The sequence below is a fragment of the Dipodomys ordii genome, unplaced genomic scaffold (assembly GCF_000151885.1).
Source record: "Dipodomys ordii isolate 6190 unplaced genomic scaffold, Dord_2.0 Scaffold36, whole genome shotgun sequence".
NCBI classification, from domain to species: domain Eukaryota; kingdom Metazoa; phylum Chordata; class Mammalia; order Rodentia; family Heteromyidae; genus Dipodomys; species Dipodomys ordii.
In genome coordinates this window covers 8188765-8209671 of record NW_012267252.1, presented here as the reverse complement: position 1 = coordinate 8209671, position 20907 = coordinate 8188765, and the positions used below count along the sequence as shown (strand labels likewise).

At 38.2% G+C, this 20907-nt stretch overlaps 1 protein-coding gene across 1 annotated transcript in view; it reads right to left on the bottom strand.

Annotated features, from left to right (window-relative positions):
* The window catches only part of Sorcs3 (sortilin-related VPS10 domain containing receptor 3), a 576321-nt gene that overhangs the window by 141828 nt on the left and 413586 nt on the right, over positions 1 to 20907 (bottom strand). The window contains exon 8 of the mRNA XM_013017600.1: positions 9685 to 9803. Coding sequence (XP_012873054.1) covers positions 9685 to 9803 — 119 coding nt within the window. The remainder of the gene's footprint in view (positions 1 to 9684; positions 9804 to 20907) is intronic.

The window sequence follows — 20907 nt, the reverse complement described above, 5'->3', positions numbered from 1 at the left end:
CTTTCTTTTGAAGATGCATCTGCACCTCTATCTCCATTTTCCTCTAAATTTCTGTGCCATAACTGTGTCTCTAATGATGAAATTGCTATTTATCCAACATTCAAAGTCTCTTCCATTAAGGCCAAATTAACATCATTGAAAATATCACCAAATCGTTTCCTTTGGCTAATTACAACATATTAATTTAAGCTTCAGGGCTTTTTTTTCTTTCAGAAAGATAAAAATTTGTTATGAGAACAGTAGCCACACCATCAAGGCTTCATACCTCCCCTGATGGTGCCTGAAGCACCATCTTCAATGAAGTGAGCTCAGGTCTAAGATGTGAGAAGTCTTTGAAAGATACATCAGCACCATAATATCTGAAGTCCCACAAAGATTGTGAGCAATTGGTTCATTGACAGGTGGGAAGCTAGCTAGGTAGGAAGGTTTTATCTCACATGGAAGTATGAATTAAACCCAAGACAAATTGAAAATGAATGTGCATCAAGTATATACATTTTTCTAATGTGGGAAGGGGAAAAACAGGATGACCCATTGTAACAACGAAATATTCAAGACACTATGTTGAAAATGAACTTCACAACTTTGAGGGGATTTGGGGGAGGTAGGAGTTGGGGAGGTGGGGAGGAAAGGGATAGTAGGGGAAAAACAAAGGAGGGGGTGACAATCCTCAATAAGAAATGGACTCATTACCTTGCTCATGTAACTCTAACCCCTTTGTACAGTATCTTTACAATAAATATATATTTAAAAGAAAAAAGAAAATGAATGTGCAGAAGAGATTTAGTAATATTTTATGTAATGGGTTACTAAAAGCTCATAAAAGAGGATGTGCATACCCAAAAGAGTGAGACTGATGTTTTACACATGGATTAGTCTCTCTGTTCTAGCAATTTATGGGGCTTTGTGGTTTTCAAAGCATTTCAAAGCCTTATTATCTCCCTTGATCCTCACAACAACCTTTCAATTTGCACAGGGCAAGTAGCATGACTCCATTCTACTGAGATGAAGAAATCAGTGTTTTGTGATTCTAAGTGATTTACCCAGTGTCCCCTTGTTGGTAGTGGGCAGATCCCTGATTATAGTCCAGAGCTCTTTTCTCCACAGGAGACCACCAACTGCTTAAGTCATAAGCTGCTTGAGAGGAGGGGAAATGTAGTCTGCCTCTGTCATACTGCATCTGGCATTGGTCTAGCGACTCAATAGAAATCTGCTCATTGGCCCCAAAAGCATCATTAATTGCTGGCACTTCTAGAAAAATTTATAGTAGAAGCATTTTTTTGTTTAAAACTAATTGCCTCTTGTATGCAAGGCACTGACTGTCCTCATTGTGGTCTTATAATCATCCTAGAACCACCCAGTACATGTGTTCATGTCCATTGTCATAGTACCTTTTAATTGTATTCACAGAGCATCACAAGTAGTTGAACGTACTCACACCCAGTGTTAGCTGTATTTACACCATGTTACCTGTTGTGTTGGCAATTTTACAGAATTTTCAAGGAATCCAGAAGTGACTGGTGATGGCATGTTAGTGTGTAAGCGATTATAGATGCTTTAGGCTCATGCAGCCACTCTCTCTCTTCATGGCCTAAATATACTCATAGTCTCCTAGGCTCAGGGGCCCAGGTGTGTTTCTGTTCTATTCCTGAGGTCAGCCCACAAAACAGCCATCTCTTTCTTCTGAATATTTGGGTTACTACTTATAATCTTTCAGGGCAATTTTAGGCTTCTTAAAAGAGTGAGTGAACCTGGATGTTAGTGGCTCATGCCTGTTATCCTAGCTACTCAGGAAGATCTGAGGATCTTGGTTTGAAGCCAGACTAGGCAGGACTGTCCTTGAGACCCTTATCTCCAATTAACCACCAAAAAATCTAGAAATAGAGTTGGGGCTCAAGAGGTAGAGTACTTTCTTTGAGCAAAAAATCTCAGAAACAGTGTCCAAGCCCTGAGTTCAAGCCACAGGAACAGCACAAAAAAAAAAAGAACAAAAGTGTAAGAGAAGCCAAGTGTCATAGCACATATCTACAACTATCACATTCAGGAGGTAGAAGGAAGAAAATATGTTTGAGAACAACCTGGGCTATAAAATATGACCATGTCTCAAAAAACTTGATTTTCAAAGGCAAAACAAAAGAATGAAAAAGAGCTTTTTTTTCTTGTGTAGCAAAGACTCTACGGAATATGTGGACAAAGTCTTGGCAGAGTCTAGAAGCTTCCCACCTTAGGACTTCATCTTCTCTGCCACTTAAGCACATTAATTATTGACTTGTTTTCTCTCTCATAGTTTAGATATATAAAGTCAGGCTGATAGCATACCTTCAAAATAAATGCAATGCAAAATGACAATTTGTTCATCTAGTCCTTTTTACATGGAAAAGCTATCTCATGTGCCATGGTAAGAAGCTACGGAAAAGCCTTATGCCATCTCTGGTAGCATAACCATGTCAGCTAAGGCCTGGGACAGACCCTGTTCTTGTTTCTGTAACATAACCCCTTGGGTACAAATCATATCACAGAAGGAATTTTGCCTCAATTATTGTTCAATAGTTTCTTCTCTGAGACCACCACTCCCAACGCTGCATTATAAGGGAAAATGACCAAATTTTCAAACACCTTGGCTTAGAACATAGAAAGCAACTTGTCTTTACCTAACCCTACAGATGAAAGCTTATTGTTTCTTTCTTCTCCATGTGGAATGGAGGTCCTCCCACCAGGCTCTTCCCCATTAAAGCAAGACAATTTCGGGAAGAACTAGCCTTTTGATTTCACTATATAACCGTAGGTGCCCTACACAGAAAAAGTACTAACATCATACTCAATGGCAGGAGATCAAGTGACCATTCATAAAGTCCCTGAAGTAAAGCCATCCAGGTGGTCACCTTACTTCTCCATATGTAAGAAAATATAAGGTGAGGTAGAACCTTTGGGATACCTTTAAATTGCAGAAGCTGTGTAGGTAGTTTGCATACCTCATACAGGCTGGAGGATAACCAAGAAAGAGGAATTAGATCCGCTGTGGAGGCAGCTTTCCTTCAGAGAAGCAAATGCGAGATGGTACAATTTTCATGCAAAATTAATACCCTTGGGAAGAGCGTTGTTAAATAATTTAATGAAGGCACATCATTATTTAGAAGCAACTTGAGTTTTTGATTATTTAAACTCTGCACTCAAATGCACATACATTTGCATGTATTGATTCATGCTTGCTCAGGTAAATAATTGCTCAATAAACATATAGCCTCAGCTCTTACTCGTATGCAGACAGAGAAAAGTTATGGGCCTGGAACTCACCTGCATTCCCAGTGGGTCATTCCTTATCCACATAGGAAAAAGCTTTGACCTTTGATCCAGGGAGCCAATAATGCTATAAAAAGTGAATGGTTTCTAACCATTTATCAACAGTGGAATGTTTTTGTCAAATGAAAGAGTGTTAAGGAATCCAATATATACTGAACAAACAAAGTTAGAATTGCACTGCTTAAAGAAGTGCTAGGAATTCTGCAGACCAATCCTTCCAGACATTCCATTTTTAATAGTTTATTATTAAAATAGTACATAAAACCATAAAAGTTGTACAGATTTATGGAGTGTCGTGTGATGTTTTGTTACATGGATGTACTGTCTAATACTGAAATCAGGACATCTATCTTCTAAAACATAAATCATTTTTTATGATGAAGGTATTTAAAAGATTTTTCTTCTAGCTACTGAAATAGGCAGTACACTATTGTCATCTATAGTCACCTAAAGTGCAATTGCTCGTCAAAATTTTGGTTCCTAGGGAACAATCTCTCCCTATTGTTCCCTCTGCAGCTCATTGTAACCACCCCTTGACTCTCTCTCTACTTTCATGAAATCCACTTTTGTAGATTCCACATACAAGTGAGAAAACATGGTACTTGTCTTCCTGTGTCTGTGTCTTTCTGACTGATTTCGCTTAACATAATGATCTCCAGTTTCTTCCACGTTATTGCAAATGATGGATTCTATTCTTTCTATGGCTGAATGGTATTCTGTTGTGTCTATGTGCCACATTTTCTGTACTCATTTTTCAGATAATAGACACTTTATTTGTTCCAATTTCTTGGCTATTTTGAATGATGCTGCAACAAACATGGGAAGGAAGATGTCTCTCACAAACTGATTTCATTTTGTCTGGAGATTGTGTGTGTGTGTGTGTGTGTGTGTGTGTGTGTGTACGCATGTGTGTGCACGCACATGTGTGTAATCTCCAAGAGTGGCTCCTCCATTTGTTGGTTGCACCTGAGACAAATTTTCTTGAGACTCTATGTGAAATTGACAGAAAAAACACTTGGCATGCAGAGGTGGGAAAGATGAGGGGCAGAATGGCTATCAGAGTTCACATCTGTCTTTGTTAGCACTAAAATCAAACATAAGAGATCAATATTTCAGAAAGTGAGAAAAAGAAGGAAAAAGTACTTAAATGTCATGTACCACTAAAGTGATTTATTTTATCGCTCAAATTTTTGGTTGCTCAAATTTGGCTGGTCAAATTGAAGGGATAAAAGAAATGGAGAGGGAGAGAAAACACCCTTCAGTGGAATATAAAATTGAGGGTCCAGCTTGGTGAAACTCCTTAGAGATGCTAGACTCAATTCTCACCACTATTCAACGTAGCTTCTTCAGAAGATTCTTCTATACTACTTTATGTTTGCTCTTGACAGAGGAGATGGAACTCAAGATTGCTTATTAGACAAATGCTTTACTATTTGATTCACAACTGTATTAGTCCCTCCCCTCCCTCCCTCTTTCCCTCCCTCCCTTTCTTTCTTTCTTTTGCTCGCTTTCCTTCCTTCTTTCTTTCTTTCTTACTTTCTGATAGCATCTCATTCTTTCTATTCAGACTTCCTTTAGAAAATGATTTCCTATCTTTTTACTTCTTTTGAGATAGTATCTGGCTATGTTGCCAAATCACTATATAGCCTATACTGGCCTTGAACTCTGATCTTCCTGCCTCTGCCTCCTGAGAGCTAAGATTACAAGAATGTGACTTCACAACTGTTTCTTCCAAAGATTATTGTTTGTTAGATGGTAGTCAAGGTGAACTGACTGCTGCTTACACTGATGTTCTATAAGATATAATCTGTAGGTTTAAACTGAAAGAGAATTTGCTGTTGGTTTGTGGGTTTTCTGCTTTGAGAAAGCTTTCAGAGGCAGCTGAAATGAAGGAGGGAGGCAGAATGAAGGATCCAGCTCTGTCCTTGCTTCTTAGGCACATATTAATCACCAAAGTATGAATCAGACCTTTTCAATAAAGACTGTTCTGATTCACATTCCAATTTTCTAAATTCATACTCCCTTAAAAGAATAAAAATCCATATTTCAGTCAATTATTTGAGAAGGTTTTCAATGCTTTAAAAATGAACATACACAAAATAAGCAGTAACAGCAAGAATAGTAAGAGAAAGCAAACACACGATCAGATTATGACAATGGTAGGCCATGATTCTGCATACCTGTACCTGTAGCACTGAGGCACTCAGGCAAGCGAGTCATGAATTTGAGGCTAGCTTGAGCTCCATACCAAGACTTGGTCTCATTCAAACACATAAACAAAAATCCAAACAGCTAAAGTAACCAATGTTAGAGAAAAAGAGATGGGAAGCATCAGAGTACTTTGAAAATTAGGTAAGGCAGATGCTAAAATCGACACAAATATTAGTTTTGTACTATCGAGAGAGAAACTCAAAGTAGTTGTATAGAGAAACGTAAGTATTATCGGGATTCAATGAAAGGAAATAGAGAAGTTAACCTCTCCAGGAAAAACATGTCTGGTGTATTTTCCCGACATCCTACTCCTTGCCACAACTACAAATTGTTTCAGGTAGAGAGGTCCTGGTCATTGTGTCCTTTTGCCTCCCTGGCATGGTTCAAGGGCACCTCTGTCCCACAGGAACACAGTGCTCTTCATCTCTGCATACCTCACTTGCTCTCCAGCCTCCTATGCACTAGGCCAGCACCGACCCTCCTTGCAGGCAGGGTGAAGAGCTCTCCTTCCCACCAGGAACAACTCATGGTTCCCACTAATACAGCTCTCATCACACTGCATTATAATTGTTTAGTTGTTGGTGTTCCCCACAGGGATGAATGTATTTTAATATATTTAAATGAATTAATATAAAAAAGGCACTGAATAACACACTGGGTAATTCCTGGACAGCAGTCTTATAAAAACTCAGAGACACTCTACACATGGGCATTGCTTATGCAGTGAGCAATTGCCAATTACCCTAAGTTGTCTTATATTGTTAGCTGCAGACACAAGATTTCCTTGCTTGAAAGAGATAACTAGCTACACTCTCCGAAAATAAGGATGGTACCTTATCTTCTCCATTCAGTTCAGTTCGACAAACACTTATTGAGTACCAGTCATTATGCTAAGTGCGGGGGAAACAATGATGAATAAGACATAGCCCTGTTCTTGGAGTTTACAGACCTAGCTAGGGAGATATAATACAAATGCATAAACAGTCAGCACTGGAGCCTGCTCTGATCTCAATTGAGCATGTCAGTATATCTGGTAAAGGGACACTCCAAACAAAAAGAAAATACAAGAAACTTAATATAAGATAAGAAATGTCATAGTATATTCATAGAGACTAAAAAGGTCTATGTTTATTGACAGGGAAGTGTAGGAAGAGCAATAGTGCATAAGGAATTCCCAAGAGACTGATGGGGCTCCTTTGGTTGCAGCTGTGGAGACTCCTGTAGGCAACCCTAAGGCGTCAGATTTTATCCTGTTGGTGATGAAGAGCCACCAACAATAGGAACGCTGAATTTTATTTTAAATAAATGAGTTTGGCAGGGATGTAAATGGACTAGAAGTTGGTATGCTGATCTAGGGTCAAGGAGATCAGTTAGAAAGCTACTGCAACCTTTCGGAAAATATACGATTAAGGATTTCTGAAGGGTTTTAAGTAGCCAAGCAATGCTAGTGCTTCTCCTTTTCTTCTCATCAAACATCTAGAAAAAATAAGCAAAACCAGAAGAAAAATGTAGATTCTATACTTGCTGAAAATTTCACCATGTGGGAATACAACACACATGGGAAGAAAGCACATATACTGTGCTCCAAGAGGGCTGGGCTTTAGGAGCAAAACATCTTGAGTCAGGGAACCTCACTGAGAACCAAGGAGGACTTTTGATAAATGGAAACAGAGACCTGATCTATGGCTACTCTATGTCTCCTGTATATGAGAAGCTTGTCACCTGAAGAATTCAGGTCCCCAAAATAGGTAAAATGTAAGTTCACAAGAAACATTAACATTGGCTCTGAGTGACATGTTCTTATAACATGTATTTACGTGTGGATGTATGCATCATTTGTATATCTTCTTTTGTATTCCTCAAGAATGTATTCCAGTTTGTTTTGTCTATAATCTAAACCCTAGCACCTAGCACCAGGACCTCACATGTACAAGGCAACCTACTGAATGATGGAACCTCACATCTTTCAAACAAAATAAATATGATGCCAGGTCAAAAACCACTTCCACTTGCTTCTGGCATAACATAAAAAGAAGCCTTGTTTGGGATGTGGGTAGAGGCATGAGGGAGAATGACGGGGAGATTTAAGTCTGATTATCGTACCTTGTATGCATACATGAATATGTCAAAATGAAGTCTCCATGGACATCTAGTTGATGCTAATACAAAGTGCTGGAGAAACACTCTGGATATTTGCCCACAGAGTTACAGAAAACTGTGCAACACATAGAAAAAAATCGGAATATTCTATATTTTAAATGTATTTCCCAGAAACCATTCTGCCATGATCCTCATTATATATAGTATTAGCATTAAAGAAAGGAAAGGGCAACAGGATTGGTAAATGCATAAATCATTCCTGTGCTTCAAGTTTTTTGTTTTTTTTTTTAATCTTTAATAGAAAGCCAGAGAAAATAACTTCCGTGAGGTTGATAATCATTGAAACAGAATGTAAGGAAACACCCAAGAAATAACTAAGAAAAATATTAGTTAGGGTTCTGGATTATTCAATTTGGCAGCATTGACCCAACTACGTTGACTAACTTCATAGAAGGTAATGGTGACATCAGTTTGTTTCCAGCATTAAAGGGACATATTGGTTTTCTTTCTTTTTCCTGTGGATCATCCACACTGGGATGCTGAGATACACATATGAAGTGTATGATGGAAGTCATGACTCACTCACTGATTTATAGTCCTGAGAAAATGGATATGGTACTCAGAACTATGGGAATGCTCAAGAAGTAAGTCCTGGGTCTCAAGTGCAGCAGATCAAACACAAAAATAGGAAATTTATGTCAAATGCCAAGAGTACTGACTAGCACTGTGTATTTTGTCAGGTATGTGTTCAATATACCTGCCAAGCCTTATTTTAAACAAATCCTGAGCTTCTGGCATTGATTCAAGCTGCAAAACAAGATATCTTAGGCCAAAGATACTTCCTATTTCTGTTTTTGAAGCTGGTTTCTAGGAGTCTAAGTACCTATCTAATATTTTCCTAGGCCACAAAATTCCACACAAGTTTTAGAAAGGAGTAACTGTAATACTGAAAAGCTATCAGCATAACAATAATTCACAAACACATCAGAGTCACAAAGATATTTTGTGAGGGCCAAGAATAAGGAGCCAAATAAAGGTATAAAGTATTTTTTCTACTCTCAGTGTAAAAATTTTTTACATTATATCTCTATGTAGGCCATAGAGCTGTAAGGGTAGATGGAGAGTACTTTGTCAGGAAGATGGGGGAGATGGAGTTAGGAAGTTCTTAGGATGTCTTGGAGGAATGAGTTGGATATTAACTTAAAAGCCAGGGATCAGGCAGAGAATGTTCATATGTCAGATCTTTAAATCTGAGAAAACTCAAAGAGGGAGAAGTCTGTAGAACAACTGAGGATAGAATAATGAAAATGACAGAAAGTCAAAGATGCTGTCAAATGCCAATTTTCATTTACAACGCACACACACACACACACACACACGACAGTCAATATAGTATATGAGTATACATTTTTATATCTCTTCATCTTTGTTCTATTTGGACCTCCTTCCAGGATATTGAAACCATACAACTCAAAGCCTAAAAGAATGGTTCCTTTTCTTGCCTCAAAATGTAAGTTTCATCTAATTTCCTCTAAGGGTCAGAGTTTTGTGAGTAGAGGGGTTTGGGTCTTGAACTTGAGGGTATAGTCAGAGCTGAAAAAAGAGGGAAAGATTTACTGAGTTCTGAGCAGTTTTCAGAAGGAAAATCTTAGCAATGCCTAATTTATTGGGGACTTCTTCGCAAGTTAGATAAGTCACTTTAGGCAGAAATAGAACATGACATTGATAAATTACTTAATGTCAAAGCCCATTAGACATCTGACTTTAAATAACCTCAAACCTCAGTCCAGAACCTAATCATGTCAAGACAACTCCATTACCATGAAATGGTAATCCAACTCAAGGATTCAGTGGACTACCAGAATACCCTGGGCAGGACACTGAGCCATAAGACTTCATCTCATAGCAGAAGTCTGTGGTATCATCAGACACTGGACCCCCAGAGTGAAGGAGAGATAAAGCCCGACTCTATAGTTCAACAACCTCAAGAAAACCATATTTATTTTCATAGCAAGCAGCTGACTTCGCTTAGCACATCTGATCTCTACTATGAACAGTGCAGTCTGCACTCACTTGAATGAAGATATACTCGTCCTGGACAACCAGGGAGCTGATATCAATGGAGCGGGCAAAGGGGCCACTCCGAGTTGTCTCTGCACATTCCTGGATCCTGCAGGTGAGGTAGTGAGCATCTGAAAAGAGAGGGCACAAGAGAACATGGTAAGTCAAGCTCTCAGCGGCACATACAGATCTAGTTTATGAAGGATCAGTGATAGGAATTAAAATAACAACGGTATTTCACTTTCTTATCCACACAACTTGAAATTATTATCAAATAAGATGGCTATAGCTACTACTATAAACACAGGAATGGAGAAAGAGTTAATCTCATATCCTATTGGCAATGGAGTAAATTGGTTTAGCTTTAAGGAAGAGCAAATTTGAAGTAGCTATCGGAATTTTACATGTGCATATTTTATACACCAGCAATTCTAATTCAAGGGATGCTTTCTACAGAAAGACTCATATTTTCACAAGGAGGAAAGGCAAGGATGTTCATTATGGCATTAATCAAAGCAATGAAAAATTGAAAACAGGCTAAATGTCCATGAATTAAACAATATTTAAATAAGCTGAGATACATATGACAGAATGTCATGCTGTAATTAAAAGATTAGGTAGATACACACATTGACATGATTTCTTCAAGAGGCACTGCTCTGCTACCTTTGAGAAATTACCCGGAATTACTTATGCTATGATCTAATTTATGTCTTAATAAGCCCTTGTCTGTGTAGATATGTAGGTTTGTGCCACAACTGAATGGATTAACATTTCAAAAGCTGTATATAAAAATTAGCTATGATTATTTTGGAGGAAAGGAATGGGCTTAAGGAAGTACACAGAAATAGAATTATGTGTTTCTACTTATTACTTATATAAAACTTATAATACTTGCAAAATGTTCTGAAAATATCAACCACTAAGATAGCTGAACAAGAGAGAAGTACTTGATTTGAAAAGCATTCTGTGACTACAGGATCAACCAGGAAAATTCAGTCCATTTGGTTATTTGTTAGTTCTGAAAAACCTACAGGAAATTTATAAAGAAATTGCTTTACAAATTGCTTTAAAATGGTTAATTTCATGGCATGATAAAGCAGGTGGTCAAAGTGAAAAGTAAAGATTTATTTAAGACTAAAAGTAGGCAAATCTTCTAGGCTATGTTGGCTCATGCCTGTAATCCTAGCTACTCAGTGGGCTGAGATGAGAGAATTGTAGTTTGAAGTCAGCCTGGGCAGGAAAGTCTGTGAGACTCTTATCTCCAATGAATGACTCAAGAGCTAGAGCTCTAGCTTCAAGCAAAATGTTGAGGGACAGAGACCAGGCCCAAAGTTCAAGCCTAAGGATCAGACAAAAAAAAAAGTAGGCAAATCTTTATCATTAAATACCATAAGCAGCTGGTGCTGGTGGCTCACATCTGTAATCCTAGCTACTCAGAAGACTGAGATCTGAGGAATGCACTTCAAAGCCAGCACTGGCAGAAAAATCCATGAGACTCTTCTTATCTCTAGTAAACCACTCAGAAAAGGCTGGAAGTGGGCTGTGGCTCAAATGGTAGAGCACTAACCTTGAGCAAAAAAGAAACTCAGGGACAGCGCCCAAGCCCTGAATTCAAGCCCCAGGACAAGAAATAAAAATACATACATCATTGTATACATCTGTCTAATGTAGTTGCTCCTTGCATAAGTGTATCTACATACATAGGTATTAGATTGAATGGAAGAGGTATAAGCAATAGAGATAAAGGGTAATGGCTTAAATAAGCAAAATTTTGTAATGGTTAAGCTTAAAGTAAAAATAGATTAAAGTATTCCTGCTTATCCTCAGTTAATGATTAGTTCAATGAGTTCATCATTCTTGCATACATACTTTGTATCAGTTATCCTTGGGGATTAGGAGTACAACACTGAATGAAACAGAGACTTTGTATTCAAAGAGAATCTGCTCTCCAGAAAGGGGCTTACTCATATTTATATAGCTAGCTATCACACAGATTAATTTACACACATGATCTAATTTAATAAATCCACATCTTGATGAGAAACAAATTATGTGACATAAATTCCTACTTCTTGAATGCCCATATATGAGTACAGTCTATTTGCTTTGGTAACTGTGAATCAATAACTAATTCATGACTAATACTGACTTCATTCTTTCTGTTAGCAGTCCAATCACATGCTCAGGGTCTTCAGCCCTTTAGCTTTTCTTTCTTCCATATTCTATACAATTCACTTTGGTCCTAAACCTGAACAATCCTGTCTCTGAAGCATTTCCAGAGTATTTTCTCTTCTTTCTATTACCTATACCACTTGGAACACAGTTTTCTTATCTAGCTATGTTGCCCCTGATACAGATTTCAAACCAGGATTCTGTGAATATAAGTTTAGAAGCTAAATAGATCCAACGTTAAACTACCAGTGTCACCTCTAAAACCCACGCTCCAGTGTCATAACCACAAGCAAGCCTCAATACCTAGGACAAGGCCTAAATATCTGCCTAGAGAATAGGAGGCCTTTAATAAGAAGGCTAATAAACTCAAATGCCCACGACACCCAGCAATGAGGGCTGGGAAGGTGGCTCAGTGGAAGAGTGCTGGCCTTGAATGCATGAGGCCCTGGGTTCGATTCCTCAGCGCCACATACACATAAGCAGAAAAGAGCCAGAAGTGGTACTATGGCTCATTTGTTAGAGCACTAGCCTTGAGCTGAAGAGCTGAGGGACAGCGCCCAGGCCAAGAGTTCAGGCCCCATGATAGACAAAACAAACAAACAAACAAACAAACAGTGAAATGAAGGCTGGAAGCGTGGATCAAGACTCCAAAACCCTATATTCCTACTAACCACCCTGCACCCCACCCCCAACCAAAAACAAAAAAAGAAAAGAAAAGGAATGAGATGATCTGATGACTGATGGCGGCTGGCACATGAGCTCCGTGCTGGTCCACACTGAGCCATAACAGGTCACTACCACAAAAGGGCAAATGTTTGGCTCCTGAAAGGCAGAATCTGAGACTCTACTGTAGCTCATCATGACCAATGTATTTATATTTCTCTGAGGTTTTTCTTTTTTTCTTTTCAATTTATCTATTTTTTAATTAAGTTTTTTTATTGTGAAAATTCTGTACAGGGGGATTACAGTTACATGAGCAAGGGAATGAGTACATGTCTTATCCAGCATTGTTGCCTCTTCCTTTCTTCTTCCCCTACTATCCCTTCCCTCCCATCTCCTCAGCTACACTCCCCCAACACCACCCCCCCCCACACACATAAATTGTAATGTTTGGCTTTCGATGTAGGATCTTGTACATCTCATTGTTGCAATGGGTCAATCTGTATCCCTATTTAAACAATTTGTTTTTTTCCCTTCCCCTACCCAAATTATACCAATATAATCTAATATAATATAAACCCCTGTTTTCACTGTATATACTATGGGGGAGGAACATATAAAGCAACAAAACAATCACATAGTACCTTATAAATACGTTAGAAACAATAGCAAGGAAGAAAAAATCCACTTGTGTCCCTATCTTGGGCTTCATTTCGCTTAATATCATCTTATCTGACCTTTTCTGCTTGTCCCAGACATACACTAGTTATTGCAAATAAGGGAAACCATAGGACCTATATTTCTTTAGGCCTGGCTTATTTCACTTAATATACTTTTTTTTTTTTTGGTTGGTCATGGGGCTTGAGCTCTGAGCCTGGGTATTGTCCCTGAGCTCTTCAGTTCAAGGTGAGCATTCTACCACTTGAGCCACAGTGCCACTTCCAGTTTTTTTGGTGGTTAATTGGAGAGAAGAGTCTCATGGACTTTCCTGCCCAGGTTGGCTTTGAACCATGATCCTCAGATCTGAGCCTCCTGAGTAGTTAGGATTAAAGCGTGAGCCACCAGCGCCCAAATTTTCTGAGTTTTTAAGCAATGCTAAGTGTTTCTCTTCTTCATGCAATGATTTCTGATATCTAAGATACAATTTTAATAGCGTACAGACCAATATTGTCAGGCTAAATAAGACTTGAGTTCCAATGAGATCTAGGGCCACTTATTTCCTGTATTGTTATCCCAAATACACTTCTCTGCATTGTTATCCCAAATGATCTTTCCAGGGAGGAGACTGAAATGTTTTGTTTCTCCTGTTTTGGTTTGGTTTGGTTTAGTTTTTCCCCAGTCTTTGATTCTGTGGCAAAACCAGCATGCCCAGCATTCTCACTTACATGTCCCTTCCTCTTTGTCTTTGAGTTCTCAGAGAAAACAATGTGTGGCTGGTCCTGGCTTTCTATCTCCCACTGGGAGGAGAGGAAAAGGCCTAAAATCCAGGGTGTGCTGTAGAGCAATTTCCTGCCCACCAGGCAAATGTTTGAACCTATACAAATTTACTAATCTGCTCTTAAAATAAAGCAAAAAGCCACAGCAAATACAGGTAAAGAAACCACAAGTGTTGACATGACAACCTGAAACCTTCTTGTCAGCCAGTGTCTCAGAAAGCTGCTTACACCAGTAAGCAAAGATGCACACTTGGAAATATTTGCTTATCCATACACACTGGCCTGTTTCTCTATTTACTATTCACCTTCTCACTGAGAAAAGAGTCATGTGTATTCTAAGCCACCCCAAACAAAATCAACATCTCCATGAACCTTTGCCCCTATGGGTGAGATACTGGGCCAAATTCATGCTACTTCTTAGCAGTCTCTCTGCCACTGCCCAGCATGGTACCAAAAGGCTCAGTTTAACAAGACAGCAGCACTCAAATGACTTTCTGAAATCCACTTAAAATTCAGTTTTTAGCTGAACTCATGTATTATTTTTCTTTTATTTTTTTTCAGAACACAGGGATATGATAATAAGTTTGGTTTCCACTACCTGATATAACTCAAAGTGCCAAAATATGGAGATGAGGAGGCTGAATATCAGGCAAGTGTGGCCACCTAGCAGAAGTGGCTGAGACTGTGGGTTTCTAGGGTGAGCAGGGAACACCATTAGATTCAAGCTTCAAAGTCAAAGAAGATCTCCAATCTGAATTACCACCATTGAGTTCAAATACAAGACTTACTCTGTATTGACTGCAGTATGGTCCAGACAACTTAGCATGTGTCTCCAAGAACAGTTGCCAGGATTAAAAAGATTATACATGAAAATATGCTTAGCATACTGTTGAATACATTGTAAAAAGTTCAACAAATGTTAGATACATGTTTACTAAGAAGAGAAAGAAAAAGATTTAACTCTCTGTATCTCTCCATTTATTCAATTAATAAGAGCTTAATGTTCTGGGTTAATGACAGGTATCAAAAGATGATGCTATCCAGAGTCTTATAATTAAGATACATTTTGAGTTTGCATCACTGTGGATTTTCTTTAAGTTCTGTGGGTATTTAGACAAGAAAAGTCTGCCTGAGCTGACAAAATAGAGAAGATATTCAAGAAAGAGGTAGTCCTTGAATTTACTCTTCATTAGGGAAGTATGTTAAAAGAGAAAGGATTTCCTTATAAAGGGAGTAAAAAAAAACACACACAAGATGATACAGACCACATTCCAGGAACCCTCTGCATAATTACATGCTAATGGATTGATATGTGTCATCATTATTCTTGAATATCTATTTTTCTCTCCCTTTCTGTGAAAATACTCAAATTCAAAGCTAGAAAGAACAGACTGTAGAAGACCTCATTTGAATGCCCTTATGGGGAAAAATTATCTTGATTAACATATTTCTAAATGTAAAAAATCTTCCTGATGTTATTTTTTTATAATATAAGGGTTTGAATTTAGGACCATGCTTTTTAGGTATCTTTAGGCAGATGCTCTACTACTGAGCCATACCTCCAGCCCTACCTTTGTTCTGGTTATTTTTGAGATAAGGTCTTGCTTCCTGCCCAGTCAGAATGAACCACAATCTTGCTGTTTAACTTCCCATTGTAGTTGATAATTCAGGCAGGTACCATCTTGCCCAGCTTCTTCTATTGAGATGGAATCTCATGGACATTTCTTGCTAGAAATGGACTGGTACCACAAACTTTCCCCTCTCAGACTTCCAAATAGCTAAGATAATATACAAAACTAAAAGTCAAAGACTCTGCACCACGCACACAGGGATTGGCTTGACAACTCTGGAAATAACTGATCCAATTTCAACATAACTCTACTATAGCAGGATGTTTAGGGAGAGAAGTAACATTTTACTAACTACATATCTTAGAACAAAGGTTTCATATTATGAGAAAGGCTGTCTCCAATGGTCAGACTCATTTCTTTGGTATAAGACCAAAGCACAAAGATGTGCAGGTGTCAGATACCCCCTGCCATTCTAGGAAAGAGAAAGCTTAAATTCTTATTCTCAGAAGATTCCTAGGTCAATGATGGAGACAACATATTCAAAAATGAATGTGCTTTGGGAAATGGGCTTGATGGGAAATGCTCAATGAACTGAGAAACCAAGACAATACAATAGCTGAGGCCTCTGTTTCTTCCTAAGAGACCTGTAAGGCCTGGTGTAGTGCTCAAGAAAGCAGCTTCTACATTTTTCAGTTCATTAAAACAAGCTCTCATCTATAATAATAAATTCTACTGAAAAGTCCATTTGGGCTGTGCCAAAATGTTCTAAGTGTTATCTCTTTACCAGCAGGAGAAAAGTATTAGCCATCTTTTCCTCTCCACAGGCTGACTTTATAAAGCTCCAGTAAATACTAGTTAAACTGAATTAAATTACATTAAAAGCCTATACATTTTTGTTTTGTGGAATTATATGGTGACTTGTGATTGTATTTTGCCATTGAGATTATTAAATATTCAAACTCCCTAGACATCACACCTCTTGCCACCTCAGAGAAAGAGAATATTCCATGATTCGTTCAACTTCCATCCCTTTGGGTAATATACACATTGTCAGAAATTGAAAAAGTGAATTAAAATTGTGAACAAAAAGCAAATTCAGCTCTTCAGGCCTGTTCTTCGAGAAATACCCAGGAGCTATTTATTTTAAATAACAGCACCAACTCTCAATTGCAAATAAGTAAAAGCAAGCATATTCCGGGTAAGTCTGAAGTTGTACAACTTCCACAGCCTCACTTTCCAGGACTGGGATGTAAGGCTCATTTATTTGTAGGCACAGTGAAAATCACAATACAGGACATGGCTGCAAATGCATCAAAGATCACTGGCAGTATCATGGGTGCTAAGTACAGACAAAAGCAACAAACCCCAAAGGGCATTTTGCAGTCCTTCAGTTGGGCCTGTGGCTTTAAAGTTTTATGAAAATAGAAGAATTACAGCATTATCTGCCTTGAGAACAGAGGACAATCTGGAAAACTTATAGACATTTAGAAATCATAATAATCCTTGAATACTTTTAAGGCACTATTCAAGACTCTTTCTATTCTACTTGACAAATAATCTGACTCTGAATATGATAATGATATGACAATGGTAAGAAGATATGATAATGATGACAACACAATGATGATAATATAATATTGACAAAAACATGAAGAGGAGGAGGAGGATGATAATGATGGTAACAACATATTCAAGTGCTCAAGTGTTTTCTAGTACTCTAGAAGTGACACACATTCACTTATTTGATTTCTGAAACAATCCAAAAATTATTCCCAGGTTAGAGATGAGCAAACAGAGGCACAGAGCAATGTAAACTTAGGTAAAAATGTTTGAGATTTGGAATGCTATCTATGATCTTAACTCGTATGCTATTTGAAACACAGGAGGAAAATCATGCTGAGGATTAGACCAGAATCCAGATTTTATGTTAGTTCCTGTTTGTGGCTCACTGTGTGATTTTAGGCATATTCTAAATGACTGTCATTTGAAAAACTCTTATTTACTTCCTGTTTTATAATCTGAAATCTTTTTTAAAAAGAGATAATCTGGTATCCTATATTCTTGATATGGAGTTTAGGAAAAGAACGGAAAGCAAGTGGTCTCTTGTTCCATTGATGTATTTTCATATTGGGTCTCTGAGTTCTAAAAGCTGCTAGAGCTCTGAGTTATATAGGTTGAAAAATCATTGAACTAATCAATAATCTAAGGTCCTTAAGGAGTCAATCATCTGTTTCTGGATCCTGGAGTTTAGTCTGCAAAGCTAATTGTTTCACCTTGTGTGGCAAGCTCATTTGATTACCCATGTCTGCTTGCAATGCTCCATTAAGAAGTGTTAGGCTCTGCCGTAACTTAGCAAGTCTGTGACCGATGCAAGCCAATGATGGGACAAACAGAAGGAATGATGAAATGCACGAAACGGGCTTTGACTCTAAAATTTCAGGATGGGTAGGTGTCTCAATGTTTTGCCCATGTTGTTTTTGGTTTATCACAGTGTTTCTTTGTGCCACTATTCTACTTTATTTGTGAGGATTTCCACTGAAAAAGCACTCACTCGACCACAGAGTGGCCTGACATTTTGGGTTCTCTTACTTGTTACTCTTTTGTTTAGAGAACTAAAAACTGCCTCTATCAGTTTTACTCTACAATAAAATCTTTTTAGGGAATTGATGAAAAAGTGAACTATTAAAACACTTCATATGCTCATTAGCATTTTCAGAGAGATAATGCACTAGATGAAGGAATTACAGGAAGCTTCTGAATTGGTTCTGAAGTCTAACACTTTCTAAACCAGAGAGTTAAATTTGCCAACTCATGTCTCCAAGTGGATGCTTTTCTTACGGTTACTGAATTCTCTGTTGAGTGATCTGTGAATGTGGAAGGGGATATACTATTGCAACTCAATTGTCTCTGGAATAGAGAGAGCGTACATGGATGCATTTATCTGTATCTTAGTAACTCTGTGCCAGGTAGAAAAAGAGAGAATATACAGAGGATATTCAAAGAAAGATAAATTTCCAAATGACAAAGGAAGAAAAAGACATTTTCAGCCTGAATCTCATGGCAGAAACAGATTTATACTTTTTTGATCTGTTGGCTTTGTCTTGATTAAACTCTGGATGCAAAGGGGATCATTCAATGTTTTTAGTTTCATCTGGTTGTCTGACTTCCAAAGAGGTAAACCAAAACAGGAACAGATGAGAGATTTCCTACATCTAAATGAGGATGGAGACCAGCTTAGGCTAGGTTTGCTCCAGGCTATTGGACCCAGCATTAGTGACTGGGCTGTCAGTGTCATACTGTGACACCATGCTGATATTCCAGGGGGTCCATTGTCAATAGCTGACTGAGAGAGACAAGTGATATAAGCCACACATCACTGCTTCAATTTACCAGAGAAATATTTAAAAAACAAATAGAAAAGTGAAACTCAGAATGTTTTATTTGAGCCACACATCTCCCTAAATAAATAATTTCAGCCTATAATTGACATAAAAATTATTAAAAAGCTATTTTTTCATCCTTTATCTTAGGTAATCTTTGAAACCTGGTATATATTTCTCACTTAAAATTTGCACAGTGCAGCTCCAAGACTCTCTACCCACATGTGAGTAAATGGCTACCATGAGCCATGTCAATGGAAGAACTAGTTATCAATCTCTATGCATCGTCTTTTAGTTTTCTTGCTTTATTTCAGTGGCTAAGACTTTAATCAGGGGTTGAAGGAAGCCACAAGAGTGAATAGACCTGCCTCTTTCTTTTTTCTCAGCAAGAAATTAGTATGATGTTATTAATTATTAACATGATGTTAACTGTTGTAGATGTTCTTTATCAGGAGTTCCCTTGTACTTTTAGCTTCTTGAGTGGCTTTTGCTAATAGCTTTTTCCTCTTCTATCACTAACTAGTTGCAATAATTTTTGCAAATTTTAATTAAAGTCACTGTGTCCTAAAAAGAGCAATTAAAGTATATGTAACAGACATCTGTGATGATCCAAGTATGGAGGTGATGAGAATGTGAGTACCTGTGGGTAAGAAAGCATTCACCACTCACCACGAGGAAGGGTGTCATGCATTTTCTTGTGGTATGTAAAATAAAGCGCTCCCAGTCATTCAGATCACCTATGTGCACATTCTACATAAAGCAGGGTAAGAGCTAATTTACTAAGTGGAAAGATGGCTCTCTGTTGAAAAACGGAATTAAAAAGGTAGAAACTAATGCCTACTATTACTGTAACCAGAGTGTCAAACACGACATGACATTTATTCCTGTCATGCTTCTATTTTTAATTTCTTTTCTTTTCTTTTTTCTTCCTTGACTCTGGAATTTTGACAGGAGGCCAGAGAATGTTCTCTATGTTTTGTATTTTTCATGCTAGAAAAATTTCAAAGGATTCCTACACCACAGGCTTGAATCTCAATTTTTGGCCAGAATTCTTGAACATTCACAAAATAAATTTACGCTTCATGTAAGAAATTACTAGGAAAAATCAAAAGAGTTGCTATGCAGACGTAGAGCAGGATATGTCTCAAACCTGGGCTCTGCGAGCTGAGAACATACCATCAGAGGCTTTGCAATGATGTTCCCATACCAGGCAGGGAAGTAAGACAATCCTACAACATTTCTACCAACTATGAAAATGCTATGACCACCAGAGATCCTATATGTGACTTGACATGTTTGGAATGAAAGCAAAGCCAGTGCGGGTTGGTACCGAAAACTGATTTGCAGGTCATGCGCAAGACCAGCTCTCTGCTTTCCTCTTGTTTTCCTGCGTGTTGACCCTACTTACCACAGCGACCTGTACTCCCAGTTTCATTCTCAGCATCAACTTGTATGGTTTGAGTCAGATTAGACAACTAGATATCCAGACTCAACCACCCTTGTGAACAGGAACAAGGAGATATAACCCTCTGAAATCTATAGTTGCTATTCTGTTGAAAAATAAACAAAAAAGAATGTGGAGTATAACTAGCCTGTCTCAGAAATTAGTTGAGTATTAAGTGAAAGAAATTAGGAAGGAAGGGAGAGAGAGAAGGAAAGGAGGGAAGGAGGGAGGGAAGGAGGGCAGGAGGTAGAGTGTTGAACATATAGTAACAAGTTATGTTTGCTTTCTAACATTTCTAAAAATAAAAGAAAGGGCCGGGGGTTGGTGGCTCACACCTGTCATCCTAGCTACTCAGGAGGCTGAGATTTGAGGACTGCAGTTCAAAGCCAGCCCAGGCAGGAAAGTCTGTGAAACTCTTATCTCCAATAAACCACAGACAACTGGAAGTAATTCTGTGGCTCAAAGTGGTAAAGCACTAGCCTTGAGCTGATGAGCTGAGAGAGAGGGCCCAGGCCCAGAGTTCAAGCCATGCGACCAACAATAAATAAATAAATAGGAGGCAAATAAAA